Raw genomic sequence first — 20,373 nt, 5'->3', positions numbered from 1 at the left:
AACATTATTCAGTAGTCACACGTTTAAAAATGTTTCCAATCAAACGGCAATTTTCCTAGAAAAATCATAGGGAGTTTTCCTTTTCTCCTCAATGTGAAAGTCTCATGTCTGGAACCAGAGACATTCACAGAACTAGTATTTCAGTGTCAACAATGAAAGTTGCGTTTTCATATGCATGAATAACTCCATTTTAATTTTAAAGGGATACCACACACAGAGACTTTCCTTTCCACAACCAAATTATTATGGTTCGATTGTTCTAATTAAGTTCATAGCATCTAACTTCAAGGGTAAAGCGTCCCTTCTGCACAATAGATCTTGTGCAATTTGTTACTCCATAAATCATAATCAAAACAATGCACCCAAGTTTCTAACTCAATGTCATTCAATAATAGCTAATTCCAGTACAAGAAAGGGTTTATAAAACATCCGAAAAGGTGGCCACAACTGAAGCAAAGACATTTATTTTAAATACAGGCTTTTAGACAAGATTCTTGAACTCCCCAAACAAACATTGACAATTGCCACACAAAAAATAGTTTAAAAAACATCCTTTAAGGTGAATATTTGTGCTTGGCGCAGTCTCTTCATGCCTGGGTTTCCTTACGATTCCACCCATGCACGGTATGAACCTTTCCTAGAGATGCCTCATCTGCATGACTACATATCAAAGCAACTCCTTGCAAGTAGGTTGAAATCCTTTTCACGGTGGAACCTCAGTCTTCCCTTTTAGGCTTCACAGTTCTGGAGGTGCCCTGCTCTCCAGTTAAAATAATCCCGCAGAAGGGGTCGCACAGGCCGATGAGGGGCGCATCTCCCTGGTGCAGAGTTTGGCGACTACAGAGCAAGGCAAAAGGCATCGTGCTTTTGTGGTCACCTACTTCACGGGGATTGAAGGTAACTGCTACGTTGATAACTGATGAATATCCTGCTTAAACAATGTGAAGGACTAATACTGTAAAAGTTGAGATTTAAAAGTAAATTTCTCCACAACAAATAAGATTGTATTTCATTGTTTAGAACTGTTAATGTTGCAATTGACTGACTCGCCAACTATAGATTGTATCAGTTCTTTAAATAACTCTCTTTTTGAAGTCAGTGTACCAATAACAAACCACATCTCAAGCACACTTTTGGTGAAGGTACATTACGAGAGCCCGGTCCCTTACAATATCAAAGATAATTGCAATCAGGTTAAACTTTATTTAAAAAAGTGATCGGGAGTATCGTAACATTCTCGGGTTGTTCCTTTTGGGAGCGATAGTCCAGACTTAGACCCAGCTAGCATCTTTAGAATTCACCTATCACCAACTGGGATAAACTCAAATGGGCCAAGGTTGCAACAATTGTCACCAGGGGAGGGTGCCTCACACACTTGGGGGAAGGGAGAGAGTTATGGATTTGTTGATCACTGCGCACCAGGTCCACGACCCCACAGACGTGATAAAGTCTGTTCTTTATCCCTCGCCCAGACAAACCGTTCTCCGGGCCATTTGGATCCGGATACTTGTAGCAACATGACATCATGCCAGAATTCCATGTCATTAGACAGGATAAAGACTGCAGATTACAGCCATCACCCTGGATGGAGAAACCATCCAGGTCAATCACAACCAAACATTATTCTGGAATTCCGTGACACCAGACCAGAAGACTACAAAAAAATAACCTACACAGCAAACCCTTATCCAGACCATTTGGACCCAGACATCTGTTGCAATGCGATGGACAGCGGGGTAACCCCCCCACCACCCCTGGGATTTTCCAGAATCCATAACTGCCACTTTTGATCGGCTCACGATGCCCAAAGTTTACTACTCAGACTTTCAATTGCCTTAGCCAACCTTTTATCTGAGCCTTAACTCACACCCCTCGCCACAGGCAAGCACAGGACAGACCAGACCAACGTCGAAAGGGCTGCAAGCCAAGGCCACGCAAGGGCCATGAACAGTGGCATCTGAAAGGAGGAACAAGTGCCCCAGGCCCGTCCCTGTCGCATGTTGACCAAACCGTCCTCTGTCTGTCTACCTTCTCACAAACTTTAGATTTGTTTTTAAATGCTAAAAATAGCACTATCTGAAGTAACCCACTGCATGTAGGGTTCGGGATTGATTTAGGAAAGGAATAGGCCCGGTGTGTTTCGCCCCTTCTAGGGCTCATCAGAGACCAAAAAAGGGTTTCTGGGGGGATGAGGTTTAGGAACGATTAGGTTTTAGTAAGAATGGAAAAAGTCCCAACAGCAAAAAATGCAGCACTCCGACCCAACTCACTGTTTTACCGCTGCTCCCCTTCTGCCTCCGGAAGTCATCTGAGCAAACAAATCCCAGAGCTCGATATTTAAGCTCAATAAGCTCCTCCCATATGGTCAGGTGACCTGACCGCCCATTATAAAATTAACCCTATGCACTACACTTCGTACATAAAAAAGGTTAACTTTGAATAACGTTTATTGGTTTTTTCACCCGTGGAGACACTAATTTTCAAAGGACACCGTGCAAATACAGAAACATTTCCTTTCTGCAACCACATTGAAAAACAGTACTTTGTTCGTTTCGACTTTTCTAATTGAATTCAACCCAACTATTTACAATCTATTTTAATGACTTGAATGAATGGGCTAAGTGTAGTGTAGCCAAGTTTGCTGACGATAAGGATGGGAGGAAAAGCACTGTGTGAGGTAACAAAACCTGCAAAAGGATATACAGGCTAAGTGATTGGGCAAAAATTTGGCAGATGGAGTATAATGTTGGAAAATGTAAGGTTATGCACTTTGACAGAAGAGCAAGTTATTATTTAAATGGAGAAAAATTGTAAAGTGCTGCAGTACAGCAAGACCTGGGGTCCTGGTGCATGAAACACCAAAGGTTAGTATGCAGGTACAGCAAGTAATCAGGAAGGCCAATGGTATCTTGGCCTTTATTGCAAAGGGGATGGAGTATTAAAGCAGGGAAGTCTTACTACAGTTATACAGGGTATTGATGAGGCCACACATGGAATACTGCATATCGTTAGTTTCCATATTTAAGGATAAACTTGCTTTGGAGGCAGTTCAGAAAAGGTTCACCAGGTTGATTCCAGAGATGAGGGGGCTGACATGAGGAAAGGTCGAGCCTCTACTCATTGGAATTCACTTCACTTGTCTGTATTTATTAAAGTTGAACAAAAAGGCTCTTGGCCTGCAAGCTATACCGCGTTATTAGGATTTAGTCAATTTGTAGGTTCTGCCATCTTAAAAGCAGAAAACTGCGCATTCCCAGAGGGCATCTCTCCCTTTCTTGTATAGGGGACGGGTGTATAACAGGAAAAAGAGAGAAGGAGAGAAGGAAGGACAATGGAGAGAGAGGGGAAAAGTGGAAGAGTGAAAGGAGAAATTGGAGGGCAAAGAGAGAAACAAAAATATAATAGAATGGAGAGAGGAGATAGAAAAGAGAGAAAGGTCGGAGGGAAAGTGTAAGAGAAAAGGAATGAAACAGGAAGAATGGAGAGAGAAAGGGAGAAAGAGGATTAAGAAAAAGGACACTTATGTCATTACAGCTAAATACTTTAGAATCTGCAGCATATAGAAAGTTGAGGCAAAATTAACAAGGTTATTAGAAATGCTAAGAGAGAGCACGAGAAATTCTTCGCCAGTAAAATTAAAGGAAAACCCCAAGATGTTCTATAAATATATTAAGAGTAAGAAGGGAACTAAAGAAAGGGTCAGGCCTATTAGAGGCCATGAGGGTAATCTTTGTGTGGAAGTGGAAGATGTTGGTAGGGTTCTTAATGAATAATTTGCATCTGTTTTCACAAAGGAAAGAGGTATTGCAGATACTGCTATCAAGGAGGAGTATGATATTCTTGATGAAATAAATAGTGGAGGGGGGATTAAGGGATTTAGCAGCTTTGATATGTCCCCAGGCCCGGATGAAATGCATCCCAGGCTGTTGAGCAAAGGAAGAGGAAATAGCAGAAGTCTTGACCATCATTTTCCAGTCCTCTTTGGATATGCATATGGATATGGATATGGAGGATTGGAGGACTGCTAATGTAGTACCTTTGTTTAAGAAGGGGAAAAGGGATAGACTGAGTAATTACAGGCCTGTCAGCCTAACCTCAGTGGTGGGAAAATTATTGGAAAAAACTCTGAAAGACAGGATAAATCTGCATTTGGATAGGCAAGGATTAATTAGGAACAGTCAGCATGGATTTGTTCAGGGAAGATCATGTTTGACTAACCTGATTGAATTTTTTGTGGTGGTAACCAAAAGAGTCAATGAGGGTAGTGCATATGATGTAGTATATATGGACGTTAGCAAGGCTTTTGATAAGGTCCCGCATGGTAGACTGGTCAAGGTTAAAGCCCATGGGTTCCAGGGCAAAGTGGCAAGTTTGATCCAAAATTGGCTCAGAGGTAGGAAGTAAAGGGTAATGATTGATGGATGTTTGTGACTGGAAAGATGTTTCCAATGGGGTTCTGCAGGGCTCAGTATTGGGTCCCTTGCTTGTTGCGATATATATCAACGATTTAGATTTGAATATAGGGAGTATGATTAAGACGTTTGCAGACGACACTAAAATTGGCTGTGTGGTTGATAATGAAGAGGAAAGTCATGGGCTGCAGGAGGATATTAATCTACTGGTCAGGTGGGCAGAGCAGTGGCAAATGGAATTTAATTGAGAGAAGTGTGAGGTGATGCACTTTGGGAGGGCTAATAAGGAAAGGGTATACACATTAAGCGGTCGGCCACTTAGTATAGATGAACAATGGGACCTTGGAGTGCTTGTCCACAGATCCCTGAAAGTAGCAGGCCAGGTGGATAACATGGTTAAGAAGGTATACTGAATGCTTGCCTTTATTGGCTGAAGCATAGAATATAAGAGCAGGGAGGTTATGCTTAAATTGTACAATACTTTGGTTAGGCCACAGCTGGAATACTGCGTGCAGTTCTGGTCGCCGTATTATAGAAAGGACGTGATTGCACTAGAGAGGGTGCAGAGGAGATTTACTAGGATGCTGCCTGGAATGGAGAATTTTAGTTATGAAGACAGATTGGATAGGCTGGGTTTGTTCTCATTACAACAGAGGAGGTTGAGAGGAGACCTCATTGAGGTGTACAAAATATTGAGGGGCCTGGGCATAGTGCATAGTAAGGGTTCATTTCCATTGATGGAGGGGTCTATTACGAGGGGGCATAGTTTTAAGGTGGTTGGTGGAAGCTTTAGAGAGGATTTGAGGGGGGGCTTCTTTACGTTGAGGGTTGTGGGGATCTGGAACTCGCTGCCTGGAAGGGTGGTGGATGCTGAAACCCTCACCACTTTTGAGATGGTTGGATGGGCACTTGAAGTGCCGTAACCTGCAGGGTTACGGACCTAGAGCTGCTAATTGGGATTAGACTGGATTACCTTTTGTTGGATTGCACAGATATGGTAAGTACTGCAGGGAATAGAATACGACCAGGGTGAACTCCTGGACTAGTTTTGATTGCCTGGATGGGTTGGAGAGGAATTTTCCCAGATTTTTCTCTCCCTAAATTGGCCTGGGTTTTTATCTGGTTTTTGCCTCTCCCAGGAGATCACATGGCTCCGGTTGGGGTGGAGTGTAGAATGTTTTCAGTATAAGGGGTGTCGCAGTAGTGTGGGGCGGACTGGTTGGGCTGGGTGCTCTTTGCCTTTCTGTCATTGTTGATTGGTTTATATGTAACCTTTAGGGCTGCTGACCAAGGGCCGTGTGGCTCTTTGTCGGCCGGCGTGGATACGATGGGCCAAAAAGGTATCCTTCTGCACTGTATGTTTCTTTGTTCTATGTTCCTATGTTTCTAAAGGGAGAAAGAAATGCGATAGAGAAATAGAATCCAGAGAGGCAAAGAGAAAATAGGGAGAATAGAGAAATACAAGAGTGAACTGGAAAAGGATGAAAGGAACAGCACAAGAAAGGATGAAAAGGGAGAAACTGAGAAAGGAGAAAAGGCGAGATCGGTGCGAGAAAAACAGCAAGAGTGAGAAATGAGAGAGAATGAGAAAAATTAGTGATACTCACCACCACACATGGTCAGCACTCATCATCGCCACCTTCTCGCAGACCCTTGACCCACAGCTCGGAAAACTTTCTCCCACACCGGGGCACAGAACCTGGAACAGGCAGAGGGGGGACTGCAGTAAAAGCTCAGAGTTTCACACACGGAGTCTCTCTCACAAACAGAGTTCACATACATACATTCAGCACAGCACTGTCTAATCATTCGACAATACAACTACATTTCCTGGACAGAGACCGCCAAACTTTAAAGACAGAAACAGAGATACAGTTACATTACTTGGAGAGACCTGTCTGCAGCACCAAGACTGAAAGCTAGCTCTGGAAGCCCTTAAATAGCCCAGCTGTCAAAATGCCTCAACCTCCCAGTGTGCTGATTCCTCCACCTGAAGCCTCCCCCCACCCCACCCAGCTGTGGGAGGATCCAAGGAGATTTTTTTCTGTAACGGGGGGAGGGGGGGTGGAGAGGAGGCATAACCTGCTGTATCCCAAATGGTTCCTTCCTGTGTCTGCTCTCCCTCCCCCAGGCCCCTGAGTGCAGACAGGCAGAGGCTGGGCTGATGGACCTTGGGGAGCCTCACTCAGGTACATTATCCTGCTCCCTCACTAAGTCTCTTGCTGAAGGAATCTGGTTTGATGGGTTCCCCCCTGCTTGCACCCTTTTTGCTGGCTCCCTGTTTAACCCCGAGCTTCCTCCCCTTTCCCCAGCTGATCCTGTACCGTGTGCGGTGAGTGAGAGTCATGTCACTGCCCCTGAGGATTATACAGTGTGTGCCTCCTAACAGTGCCTCTGGGGTTCATGAGGACTCATTGTCTACTCTAACTGGGCAACTTTAGCTCACTGTACAACATGCTATTAAATGAGGCTTTTCAGTGATTCCTATTTAAGACAACCAGACTGACTGACTTTACTGACTGCCTCCCTCTGCTGGTCTCTATATCACAGCTCACTGTCTCTGTCTCCCCCTGCTGGTGTCTCCCTATATCACACCTGTTACATCTCACTGCCTCCCTCTGCTGGGGTCTCCCTATATCACAACTGTTACAGCTCACTGCCGCCCCCTGCTGGGGTCTCTCTATATCACACCTGTTACACCTCACTGCCTCCCTCTGCTGGGGTCTCCCTATATCACAGCTGTTACACCTCACTGCCTCCCCCTGCTGGGGTCTCCCTATATCACACCTGTTACATCTCACTGCCTCCCTCTGCTGGGGTCTCCCTATATCACAGCTGTTACACCTCACTGCCTCCCCCTGCTGGGGTCTCCCTATATCACATCTGTTACACCTCACTGCCTCCCCCTGCTGGGGTCTCCATATATCACAGCTGTTACAGCTCACTGCCTCCCCCTGCTGGGGTTTCCCTATATCACAGCTGTTACACCTCAGTGCCTCCCCCTCTGGTGTCTCCCTATATCACACCTGTTACACCTCACTGCCTCCCTCTGCTGGTGTCTCCCTATATCACACCTATTACATCTCACTGCCTCCCCCTGCTGGGGTCTCCCTATATCACAGCTGTTACACCTCACTGCGTCCCCCTGCTGAGTCTCCCTATATCACAGCTTGCTCAGTCTCACATGTGGCAATTCAAAAGTGGTTCCTTGCAGAATTAAGAACACCTGTCAGCAGAAAGGGTGAACTTCTTTGAATTTATATGAAGGTGGAACAAAACATTGTCTCATGTCAGTGAGTCATTTTACGTAAAATTAAGAAAAACTTTCTCCAAACAACCAAACGCCATCTTTTATTTGTTCTAGCAAAAAAATCATAAGGTGTCTATTTCCTCCTCAATGTGAAAGTCTCATTTCCAGAACCAGAGACATTCACACTTTGAAATAACCAGAATTTCACCGTGGCCACAATGAAAGTCGGATTTTCATTGGTTAATTAAACTCAATAACTTTAATTTTCAAGGTACACCACGAAAATAAACTTTCCCTTTCTGCGAACAAATTCAAAAGACAGTCCCTCCCATTCTCTCTCTCTCTCACACTCTCTCTCTCTCCCTCCCACTCTCTCTCTCTGCTCGCTCCTCTCTCTCACTCCCTCCCGCTCTCTCCCTCTCTCTCTCTCCCACCTGCTCCTCTCTCTCTCTCCCTCCCGCTCTCTCTCTCTCTCTCCCTCCCGCTCTCTCTCTCTCCCTCATGCTCTCTCTCTCTCCCTCCTGCTCTCTCTCTCCCTGCCCTCTCTCTCCCCCCACTCTCTCTCCCCCCACTCTCCCCCCCCGCTCTCTCTCTCTCTCTCCGCCCGCTCCTCTCTCTCTCTCTCGCCCCCGCTCTCTCCCCCTCTCTCTCTCTCGTTCTCTCCCTCCTGCTCTCTCTCTCTCCCCATGTTTTGGATCAATAATAATAGACCCAGGTTCAGGATCTGGATGAATGTTAAATAAGAGACAAGACAAATGAAGTAAAAAATAAAACACAGTTTACTGAGAGAAAAGAAACATTAATAATACAGTTTACAAAGAAAAGAGAAGTATGATAAGATGCAACAACGCTCATGGCCTTCCACCCGTCGGGAACTCCACAAGCGACGGCTGGTCTGGAGCATTGGGGGTCCCGGCACCGCTCGCGAATCACGGTCCAAGGTGAAGTTCGAAGAGCTACGGGACAGTGCTGTACCTTTATACTATCAAATAAACATACTATTGAACAAAACATGGGTGCATGTGGCTTATGGCAAACTCCTAATTTGTAAGGCCCCAGGTGCTTGTCCACAAAGCATGAGACCCCGAGCCACGAACCATCTCATAACAAGCTGGTGTGCGTCTCAAGGTCGCTCCCTCTCTCTCTCTCGAAATAGCAACAACATTCTACAGGGCATGGGAGCAGAGACACCCTATGAATGACTAAATATCATAATTAACCTTATGTGATTAACCCCATACAATACACCCCACTCTCTCTCTCCCCGCTCTCTCTCTCTCTCTCCGCCCACTCCTCTCTCTCTCTCTCTCTCTCCCTCCCACTCTCTCTCTATTTCTCTCCCTCTCCCCCTATGGCTCTCTCTCTCTTTCCCCCCGCTCTCTCTCTCCCCGCTCGCGCTCTCTCCCCCCATTCTTTCTCTCTCTCTCTCTCTCTCCGCCCCCCCGCCCTCTCTCTCTCTCTCTCTCCTGCTCTCTCTCTCTCTCTGCCGTGCTCTCTCTCTCTCTCTCTCCCTCTCCGGCTCATTCTGCTCCTCCTTCACTCGCTCTCTCGCTCTCCCCCCTCCTTTCGTGTGCTCTCTCTCGCTCTCTGCCGTGCACTTTCTCTCCCCCTCCCTCTCGCCCTCCCGCGCACTCTCTCTCTCGCTACCTCTCTCGCGCTCTCTCTTTCCCTACACATTCCTCTCTCTCTCTCTCTCCACCCGCATCTCTCTCTCTCTCTCTCTCTCTCTCTCCCCACTCCACTCTCTCTCTCTCTCTCTCCCCCTCCTGCTCTCTGGCTCACTCCGCTCCTCCCTCTCTCGCTCTCTCGCTCGCCCCACTCCTCTCTCGCTCTCTCACTCTCCCCCCTCCTCTCTTGCTCTGTCGCTCCCCCCTCCTCTCTCTCTCTCGCTCCACCCCTCTCCTCTCTCTCTCGCTCCCCCCTCCTCTCTCTCTCTCGCTCACCCCTCTCTCTCGCTCCCCCGCCTCTCACTCTCGCTCCCCCTCCTCTCTCCCTTGCTCCCCCTCCTCTCTATCGCTCCCCCTATCTCTCTCTCGCGCCCCCTCCTCTCTCGCCCTCCCCTCCATCTCTCGCTCCCCACTCCCCTCCTCTCTCTCTCTTGCTCCCCCCTCCTCTCTCTTTCTCACTCCCCCCTTATCTCTCTCTCTCGCTCCCCCCTCCACTCCCGTTCACTCCCCCCTCCTCTCTCGCTCCCCCCCTTCGCTCCCCCTCCTCTCTCGCTCCCCTCCTCTTGCTCCCCTCTCCTCTCTCGCTCCCTCTACTCTCTCACCCCCCCTCATCTCTCACTCCCCATCTCCCTCCTCTCTCTCTCTCGCTCCTCCCTCATCTTTCTCTCGCTAACCCCCTCCTCTCTCTCTCACTCCCCCTCATCTCTCCCTCACTCCCTCCTCCTCTCTCGCTCCCCCCTCCTCTCTCTTCCAACCTTCTCTCTCGCTCCCCCCTCCTCTCTCCCCTCCTCTCTCACTACCCCGCTCCTCTCTCACTACCCCCTCCTCTCTCGCCTCGCAACTCCTCTCTCGCACCCCCCCTCCGCCCTCGCTCCCCCCTACTCTCTCTCTCTCCCGCTCTCTTTCTCGCTTTCTCTTTCCCCTGCTGTCTCTCTCTCTCTCTCTCTCTCTCCCGTGCTCTCTCTTTCTCTCTCTCTCTCTCCCTCGTTCACTCCTGCAGTCTCTCTCTCCCACCCGCTCTCTCCCTCTCTCTCTGTCTCTGTCTCTACCCGCTCCTCCCTCTCTCTCTCCCCCCGCATGAGTCTCTCACTCTCTCCCCCTCCCGCTCTCTCTCTGGCTCTCTCCGCTCATATCTCTCTGGCTGTCTCGCTCACCCCCTCCTCCTCACTCTCGCTCCCCGCCTCCTGTCTCTCTTGCTTCCCCATCTCTCTCTCACTACCCCCTCATCTCACCATCGCTCCTCCATCTCTCGCTCCCCATCTCCCTCCTCTCTCTCTCTCACTCCCCCCTTCTCTCTCGCTCCCCCCTCCTACCTCGCTCTCCCATCCTCTATCACTCCCCCTCCTCTCTCGCTCCTTGGTGCCAGTTAGAAACATGGAAATATAGAAAATAGGTGCAGGAGCGGGCCATTCGTCCCTTCAAACCTGCACCGCCATTCAATAAGATCATGGCTGATCATTCCCAGCCTTCTCTCCATACCCCCTGATCCCTTTAGCCGTAAGGGCCACATCTAACTCCCTTTTGAATATGTCAAATGAACTGGACCCAACAACTTTCTGTGGCAGAGAATTCCACAGGTTCACAATTCTCTGAGTGAAGAAGTTTCTCCTCATCTCGGTCCTCAATGGCTTACACCTTATCCTTAGACTGTGACCCCTGGTTCTGGACTTCCCCAACATCGGGAACATTCTTCCTGTATCTAACCTGTCCAGTCCCGTCAAAATTGTATATGTTTCTATGAGATCCCCTCGTATTCTTCTAAATTCCAGTGAATTTCAGCCTAGCCGATCCAGTCTTTCCTCATATGTCAGTCCAGCCATCCCTGGAATCAGTCTGGTGAACCTTCGCTGCACTCCCTCAATAGCAAGAACGACCTTCCTCAGATTAGGAGACCAAAACTGTGCACAATATTCCAGATGAGGCCTCACCAAGGCCCTGTACAACTGTAGTAACACCTCCCTGCTCCTATACTCAAATTTCCTCGCTATGAAGGCCAACATGCCATTTGCCTTCTTCACCGCCTGCTGTACCTGCATGGTATCCTTCAATGATTGATGTACCATGACACCCAGGTCTCGTTGCACCTCCCCTTTTACTAATCTGTCACCATACAGATAATAATCTGCCTTCATGTTTTTGCCACCAAAGTGGATAACCTCACATCTACCATGCATTTGCCCACTCACCTAACCTGTCCAAGTCCGCCTGCAGCCTCTTAGCATCCTCCTCACAGCTCACACTGCCACCCAGCTTAGTGTCATGTGCAAACTTGGAGATATTACATTCAATTCCTTCGTCTAAAACATTAATGTATATTGTAAATAGCTGGGGTCCCAGCACTGAACCCTGTGTCACTGCCTGCCATTCTGAAAAGGACCTGTTTATTCCCACTCTTTGCTTCCTGTTTGCCAACCAGTTCTCTATCCACGTCAATACATTACCCCCAATACCATGTGCTTTGATTTTGCACACTAATCTCCTGTGTAGGACCTTGTCAATAGCCTTTTGAAAGTCCAAATACACCACATCCAGTGGTTCTCCCTTGTCCACTCTACGAGTTACATCCTCAAAGAATTCTCGAAGATTTGTCAAGCATGATTTCCCTTTTATAAATCCATGCTGACTTGGACCGATCCCATCACTGCTTTCCAAATGCGCTGCTATTGCATCTTTAAGAATTGACTCCAACATTTTCCCCACCACCGATGTCAGGCTAACTGGTCTATAATTACCCGTTTTCTCTCTCCCTCCTTTTTTAAAAAGTGGGGTTACTTTAGCTACCCTCCAGTCCATAGGAACTGATCCAGAGTCCATGGAATGTTGTAAAATGATCACCAATGCATTCACTATTTCGAGGACCACTTCCTTAAGTACTCTGGGATGCAGATTATCAGGCCCTGGGGATTTATCAGTCTTCAGTCTCTTCAATTTTCCTAACACCATTTCCTGTCCAATAAAGATTTCACTCAGTTCCCCCTTCTTGTTAGACCCTCGGTCCCCTAATATTATCGGGAGGTTATTTGTGTCTTCCTTAGTGAAGGCAGAAGCAAAGTATTTGTTCAATTAGTCTGCCATTTCTTTATTCTCCATTATAAATTCACCTGATTCTGACTGCAATGGACCTACATTAGTCTTCACTGATCTTTTTCTCTTCACATATTTATAGAAGCTTTTGCAGTCAGTTTTTATGTTCCCTGCAAGCTTACTCTTTCATACTCTATTTTCCCCTTCCTAATTAAACCCTTAGTCCTCCTCTGCTGAATTCTGAATGTCTCCCAGTGCTCAGGTTTGCTTGCTGCACGGCAGGGCAGCCGAGTTTTGGATCACCTCTAGTTTACGTGGGGTAAAATGTGGGAGGCCAGCCAGGAGTGCTTTGGAGCAGTCAGGTCTAGATTTAACAAAGGCATGGATGAGGGTTTCAGCAGCAGATAAGCTGAGGCAGGGGCGGAGGCGGGCGATGTTACAGAGGTGGAAATGGGGCTTTTAGTTATTCCGCGGGTATGTGGTCGAAAGCTCATTTCAGGGTCAAAAATGACCAAAGTTGCGAAGAGTCTGGTTCAGCCTCAGACAGATGCTCGGGAGAAGGGTGAAGTCAGTGGCAAGGGAGTTGGTGGCGGGGACAGAAGACAATGGCTTCGGTCCTCCCAATATATAATTGGAGAAAATTTCTGCTCATCCAGCACTGAATGTCAGACAAGCAGTCTGACAATCAATAATGCAAATATTAAATATCTAAAACAAAGGCATAATAAATAATATCAATAATGCAAATATTAATGCTATATTACAAATGCTGAATGTTTACATCTGTTCAGTAATTAAGAATACATGTATAATATTGTGTAATTAAGTACAGTATGGAATTACGATGAATTTGCAGCACAGAAAGAGAACATTTTACCGAACTGGTCCTAACGCTGTTTATGTTCCCCACGAGCCTCCTCCCATCCGTCTACATCGAACCCTATCAACATCTCCTTCTATTCCTTTCCCTCTGTGTGTTCATGGAGCTCAGCCATGAATAATCTCTGCCTCTCGCCTCAGCCTCTCTGTGTGGTGGCGAGCTCCACATTCTCACCCCTCTCTGGGTAAAGAAGTTTCTCCCAAATTCCCCACTGGATTTATCAGTGATGATCTTATATTGGTGGCTCCCGAGATCTCATCTCGACCCTAAGTGGAAACATCTCCCATACGTTTACCGCCATCACTTTAAAGACCTGTATCATGTTCCCCCCCTTCAGCCTTTTCCTTACCAGAGAAAAGAGCCCCCACCAGTTCAGTCTTTGCTGAGAGTTATAACATCTCAGTTCCGGTATCATCTTGGCAATCCTTCATCGCACCCTCTCCAGTGCCTCGACATCCTTTTTGTGTAATATGGAGACCAAACCATGGAATACCTATCACAAATCCAAAGGTTCTCAATCTGATCAGTAATTAAAAGTATAAATAATAAGTGTAAGAATTTCACTTTAAACTCCATGTTTGAACCTACCCACTCAGATTTCCGCCCCTGCCACAGCCCTGAAACTGCCCTGATGGAAGTCACAAACCAGAAGTGCCTTGGGAAGTTTTTCTACATAAAGACATTAAATAAGCACAGTGCAGTTTGTTTATAATGAAAATGACTTACTCAGGTAACCTAGAATCTGCAGCAGAGTCCTCATCGTACTGGGGGATATTCTGGAAGTGAACACAAGGAATTATCATTAGAGAGAGTTGGGAGATCAGAGGGAACTTTAAACAGGGAGTTGGACAGGTGTGGATATCAATTTATAATCGGGGAACTACACCTCTCTCCCTCACTGGGACACCGACAGACTTTCGACATAAACTCCATATTCCGCCCCACCACAGCCCTCAAACTGCCCGAATGCATTGCCCGCCACATCTCGGTGACTAGCACTCGCCTCTCAGTCAGTAGGTGCTGGGTTCAAGCCCAACTCCAGGGACTCGAGAAATAAATCCAGACTCACACTCCCAGTGCAGAGGTGAGCTCTCCCTCTCTCCCTCACTGGGACCCTACAGACAGAGGTGAGCTCTCCCTCCCTCCCTCACTGGGACCCTACAGACAGAGGTGAGCTCTCCCTCCCTCCCTCACTGGAACCCTACAGACAGCGGTGAGCTCTCCCTCTCTCCCTCACTGGGTCCTTACAGACAGAACTGAGCCCTCCTTCGCTCCCTCACTGGGACCCTACAGACAGAGGTGAGCTCCCCCTCCCTCCCTCACTGGGAACCTACAGACAGAGGTGAGCTCTATTTCTCTCCCTCACTGGGACCCTTCAGACAGAGGTGAGCTCTCCCTCCCTCCCTCACTGGGACCCTACAGACAGAGGTGAGCTCTCCCTCTCTCCTTCACTGGAACCCTACAGACAGAGGTGAGCTCTATCTCTCTCCCTCACTGGGACCCTACACACAGAGGTGAGCTCTCCGTCTCTCCCTCACTGGGTTTCTACAGACAGAGGTGAGCTCTCCCTCACTGGGACACGACAGACAGAGGTGAGCTCTCTCTCTCTCCCTCACTGGGACCTGACAGACAGAGGTGTGCTCTCCCTCTCTCCCTCACTGGGTCTCTACAGACAGAGGTGAGCTCTATCTCTCTCCCTCACTGGGTCCCTACAGACAGAGGTGAGCTCTCCCTCTCTCCCTCACTGGGACCCAACAGACAGAGGTGAGCTCTCCCTCTCTTCCTCACTGTGTCATAGAAACATAGAAAATAGGTGCAGGAGCAGGTCATTCAGCCCTTCTAGCCTGCACCGCCATTCAATGAGTTCATGGCTGAACATGAAACTTCAGTACCCCCTTCCTGCTTTCTCGCCATAACCCTTGATCCCCCGAGTAGTAAGGACTTCATCTAACTCCCTTTTGAATATATTTAGTGAATTGGCCTCAACTACCTACAGACAGAGGTGAGCGCTATCTCTCTCCCTCACTGGGACCCTACAGACAGAGGTGAGCTCTCACTCTGTCCCTTACTGGGACCCTACAGACAGAGGTGAGCTCTATCTCTCTCCCTCACTGGGACCCTACAGACAGAGGTGAGCTCTCCCTCTCTCCCTCACTGGGACCCTACAAACAGAGGTGAGCTCTACCTCTCTCCCTCACTGGGACCCTACAGACAGAGGTGAGCTCTCCCTCTCTCCCTCACTGGGACCCTACAGACAGAGGTGAGCTCTACCTCTCTCCCTCACTGGGACCCTACAGACATAAGTGAGCTCTCCCTCCCTCCCTCACTGGGACCCGACAGACAGAGGTGAGCTCTATCTCTCCCTCACTGGGAAGCTAAAGACAGAGGTGAGCTCTCCCTCTCTCCCTCACTGGGACCCTGCAGACAGAGGTGAGATCTATCTCTCTCCCTCACTGGGAAGCTAAAGACAGAGGTGAGCGCTATCTCTCTCCCTCACTGAGACCCTACAGACAGAGGTGAGCTCTCCCTCTCTCCCTCACTGGGACCCGACAGACAGAGGTGAGCTCTCACTCTCTCCCTCACTGGGACCCGACAGACAGAGGTGAGCTCTATCTCTCCCTCACTGGGAAGCTAAAGACAGAGGTGAGCTCTCCCTCTCTCCCTCACTGGGACCCTGCAGACAGAGGTGAGATCTATCTCTCTCCCTCACTGGGAAGCTAAAGACAGAGGTGAGCGCTATCTCTCTCCCTCACTGAGACCCTACAGACAGAGGTGAGCTCTCCCTCTCTCCCTCACTGGGACCCTACAGACAGAGGTGAGCTCTATCTCTCTCCCTCACTGGGTCCCTATAGACAGAGGTGAGCTCTCCCTCTCTCCCTCACTGGGTCCCTACAGACAGAAGTGAGCTCTCACTCTGTCCCTTACTGGGACCCTACAGACAGAGGTGAGCTCTCCCTCTCTCCCTCATTGGGACCCTACAGACATAAGTGAGCTCTCCCTCCCTCCCGGACTGGGACCGTACAGACAGAGGTGAGCTCTACTTCTCTCCCTCACTGGGACCCGACAGACAGAGGTGAGCTCTCCCTCTCTCCCTCACTGGGACCCAACAGACAGAGGTGAGCTCTCCCTCTCTCCCTCACTGGGTCCCTACAGACAGAGGTGAGCGCTATCTCTGTCCCTCACTGGGACCCTACAGACAGAGGTGAGCTCTATCTCGCTCCCTCAATGGAACCCTACAGACAGAGGTGAGCTCTCCCTCTCTCCCTCACTGGGTCCCTACAGACAGAAGTGAGCTCTCACTCTGTCCCTTACTGGGACCCTACAGACAGAGGTGAGCTCTCCCTCTCTCCCTCATTGGGACCCTACAGACATAAGTGAGCTCTCCCTCCCTCCCGGACTGGGACCGTACAGACAGAGGTGAGCTCTACTTCTCTCCCTCACTGGGACCCGACAGACAGAGGTGAGCTCTCCCTCTCTCCCTCACTGGGACCCAACAGACAGAGGTGAGCTCTCCCTCTCTCCCTCACTGGGTCCCTACAGACAGAGGTGAGCGCTATCTCTGTCCCTCACTGGGACCCTACAGACAGAGGTGAGCTCTATCTCTCTCCCTCACTGGGACCCTACAGACAGAGGTGAGCTCTACCTCTCTCCCTCACTGGGACCCTACAGACAGAGGTGAGCTCTCACTCTCTCCCTCACTGGGACCCGACAGACAGAGCTGAGCTCTATCTCTCTCTCACTGGGACCCTACAGACAGAGGTGAGCTCTCACTCTCTCCCTCACTGGGACCCGACAGACAGAGGTGAGCTCTATCTCTCTCTCACTGGGAAGCTAAAGACAGAGGTGAGCTCTCCCTCTCTCCCTCACTGGGACCCTACAGACAGAGGTGAGCTCTATCTCTCTCCCTCACTGGGACCCGACAGACAGAGGTGAGCTCTCCCTCTCTCCCTCACTGGGACCCTACAGACAGAGGTGAGCTCTACCTCTCTCCCTCACTGAGACCCTACAGACAGAGGTGAGCTCTATCTCTCTCCCTCACTGGGACCCGACAGACAGAGGTGAGCTCTCCCTCTATCCCTCACTGGGACCCTACAGACAGAGGTGAGCTCTATCTCTCTCCCTCACTGGGACCCTACAGACAGAGGTGAGCTCTCCCTCTCTTCCTCACTTAAGGAAGGATATACTAGCTTTGGAGGGGGTACAGATACGATACACTGCGCTGATTCCGGAGAAGAGAGGGTGACCTTATGATGCTAGATTGAGTAGACTGGATCTTTACTCATTGGAGTTCAGAAGGATGAGGGGTGATCTTATAGAAACATTTAAAATAATGAAAGGGATAGACAAGATAGGGACAGAGAGGTTGTTTCCACGAGTCGGGGAAACTAGAACTAGGGGGCACAGCCTCAAAATATGGGGGAGCCAATTTAAAACCGAGATGATAAGGATTTGCTTCTCACAGAGCGTTGCGAATCTGTGGAATTCTCTGCCCAAGGAAGCAGCTGAGGCTAGCTCATTGAATGTATTCAAATCACAGATAGAGAGATTTTTAACCAATGAGGGAATTAAGGGTTATGGGGAGCGGGCAGGTAAGTGGAGCTGAGTCCACGGCCAGATCAGCCGTGATCTTGCTGAATGGCAGAGCAGGCTCGAGGGGCTAGATGGCCTACTCCTGTTCCTAATTCTTATGTTCTTATGTTCTTATGGGTCCCTACAGACAGCGGTGAGCTCTCCTTCTCCCTCACTGGGACCCTACAGACAGAGGTGAGCTCTCCATCTCTCCCTCACTGGGTCCCTACAGACAGAGGTGAGCTCACCCTCTCTCCCTCACTGGGTCCCTACAGACAGAGGTGAGCTCTCCCTCACTGGGACCCTACAGACAGAGGTGAGCTCTATCTCTCTCCCTCACTGGGACCCGACAGACAGAGGTGAGCTCTATCTCTCTCCCTCACCGGGATCCTACAGACAGGTGAGCTCTCCCTCTGTCCCTCACTGGGACCCTACAGACAGAGGTGAGCTCTAGCTCTCCCTCACTGGGACGCTAAAGACAGAGGTGAGCTCTATCTCTCTCCCTCACTGGGACCCTACAGAGAGGTGATCTCTATCTCTCTCCCTCACTGGGACCCTACAGACAGAGGTGAGCTCTATCTCTCTCCCTCACTGGGACCCTACAGAGAGGTGATCTCTATCTCTATCCCTCACTGGGACCCTACAGACAAAGGTGAGCTCTCCCTCTCTCCCTCACTGGGACACTACAGACAGAGATGAGCTCTCCCTCTCTCCCTCACTGGGTTTCTACAGACAGAGGTGAGCTCTATCTCTCTCCCTCACTGGGACCCGACAGAGAGGTGGGCTCTATCTCTCTCCCTCACTGGGACCCTACAGACAGAGGTGAGTTCTAACTCTCTCCCTCACTGGGACCCGACAGAGAGGTGAGCTTTATCTCTCTCCCTCACTGGGTACGACAGACAGAGGTGAGTTCTACCTCTCTCCCTCACTAGGACCCTACAGAGAGAGATGAGCTCTTCCTCTCTCCCTCACTGGGACCCTACAGACAGAGGTGAGCTCTCCATCTCTCCCTCACTGGGTCCCTACAGACAGAGGTGAGCTCTCCCTCTCTCCCTCACTGGGTCCCTACAGACAGAGGTGAGCTCTCCCTCACTGGGACCCTACAGACAGAGGTGAGCTCTATCTCTCTCCCTCACTGGGACCCGACAGACAGAGGTGAGCTCTATCTCTCTCCCTCACCGGGATCCTACAGACAGGTGAGCTCTCCCTCTGTCCCTCACTGGGACCCTACAGACAGAGGTGAGCTCTAGCTCTCCCTCACTGGGACGCTAAAGACAGAGGTGAGCTCTATCTCTCTCCCTCACTGGGACCCTACAGAGAGGTGATCTCTATCTCTCTCCCTCACTGGGACCCTACAGACAGAGTTGAGCTCTATCTGTCTCCCTCACTGGGACCCTACAGACAGAGATGAGCTCTCCCTCTCTCCCTCACTGGGTTTCTACAGACAGAGGTGAGCTCTATCTCTCTCCCTCACTGGGACCCGATAGAGAGGTGGGCTCTATCTCTCTCCCTCACTGGGTACTACAGACAGAGGTGAGTTCTACCTCTCTCCCTCACTAGGACCCTACAGAGAGAGATGAGCTCTCCCTCTCTCCCTCACTGGGACCCTACAGACAGAGGTGAGCTCTCCATCTCTCCCTCACTGGGTCCCGACAGACAGAGGTGAGCTCTCCCTCTCTCCCTCACTGGGTCCCTACAGACAGAGGTGAGCTCTCCCTCACTGGGACCCTACAGTCAGAGGTGAGCTCTATCTCTCTCCCTCACTGGGACCCGACAGACAGAGGTGAGCTCTATCTCTCTCCCTCACCGGGATCCTACAGACAGGTGAGCTCTCCCTCTGTCCCTCACTGGGACCCTACAGACAGAGGTGAGCTCTAGCTCTCCCTCACTGGGACGCTAAAGACAGAGGTGAGCTCTATCTCTCTCCCTCACTGGGACCCTACAGAGAGGTGATCTCTATCTCTCTCCCTCACTGGGACCCTACAGACAGAGTTGAGCTCTATCTCTCTCCCTCACTGGGACCCTACAGAGAGGTGATCTCTATCTCTATCCCTCACTGGGACCCTACAGACATAGGTGAGCTTTCCCTCTCTCCCTCACTGGGACACTACAGACAGAGATGAGCTCTCCCTCTCTCCCTCACTGGGTTTCTACAGACAGAGGTGAGCTCTATCTCTCTCCCTAACTGGGACCCGACAGAGAGGTGGGCTCTATCTCTCTCCCTCACTGGGACCCTACAGACAGAGGTGAGTTCTAACTCTCTCCCTCACTGGGACCCGACAGAGAAGTGAGCTCTATCTCTCTCCCTCACTGGGTACTACAGACAGAGGTGAGTTCTACCTCTCTCCCTCACTAGGACCCTACAGAGCGAGATGAGCTCTCCCTCTCTCCCTCACTGGGACCCTACAGACAGAGGTGAGCTCTATCTCTCTCCCTCACTGGGTCCCTACAGACAGAGGTGAGCTGTCCCTCACTGGGACCCTACAGACAGAGGTGAGCTCTACCTCTCTCCCTCACTGGGACCCTACAGACAGAGGTGAGCTCTCCCTCTCTCCCTCACTGGGAAGCTAA

At 49.7% G+C, this 20,373-nt stretch overlaps 1 protein-coding gene across 7 annotated transcripts in view; it reads right to left on the bottom strand.

The window, feature by feature from the left end:
* Positions 1–461: 461 nt before the first annotated feature.
* LOC139255787 (swi5-dependent recombination DNA repair protein 1 homolog) overlaps positions 462–20,373 on the bottom strand; it is a 235,408-nt gene continuing 215,496 nt past the window's right edge. For 6 of the 7 annotated variants that reach the window (XM_070873991.1, XM_070873995.1, XM_070873989.1 and 3 more), the window contains 3 exons: positions 13,960–14,009; positions 6,020–6,111; positions 462–928 (listed from right to left, as the gene is read on the bottom strand). In XM_070873991.1, the coding sequence (XP_070730092.1) occupies positions 13,990–14,009 (20 nt within the window). In that variant the 3' untranslated portion in view covers positions 462–928; positions 6,020–6,111; positions 13,960–13,989. Of the gene's footprint in view, positions 929–6,019; positions 6,112–13,582; positions 13,727–13,959; positions 14,010–20,373 lie in introns of all 7 variants that reach the window. The other variant, XM_070873992.1, reaches the window with a different exon arrangement.

The sequence above is a fragment of the Pristiophorus japonicus genome, unplaced genomic scaffold (assembly GCF_044704955.1).
Source record: "Pristiophorus japonicus isolate sPriJap1 unplaced genomic scaffold, sPriJap1.hap1 HAP1_SCAFFOLD_633, whole genome shotgun sequence".
In the NCBI taxonomy this organism is placed as follows: Eukaryota; Metazoa; Chordata; class Chondrichthyes; family Pristiophoridae; genus Pristiophorus; species Pristiophorus japonicus.
The sequence above is the reverse complement of the archived record's forward strand: the minus strand, read 5'-3'. Positions and strand labels throughout refer to the sequence as shown.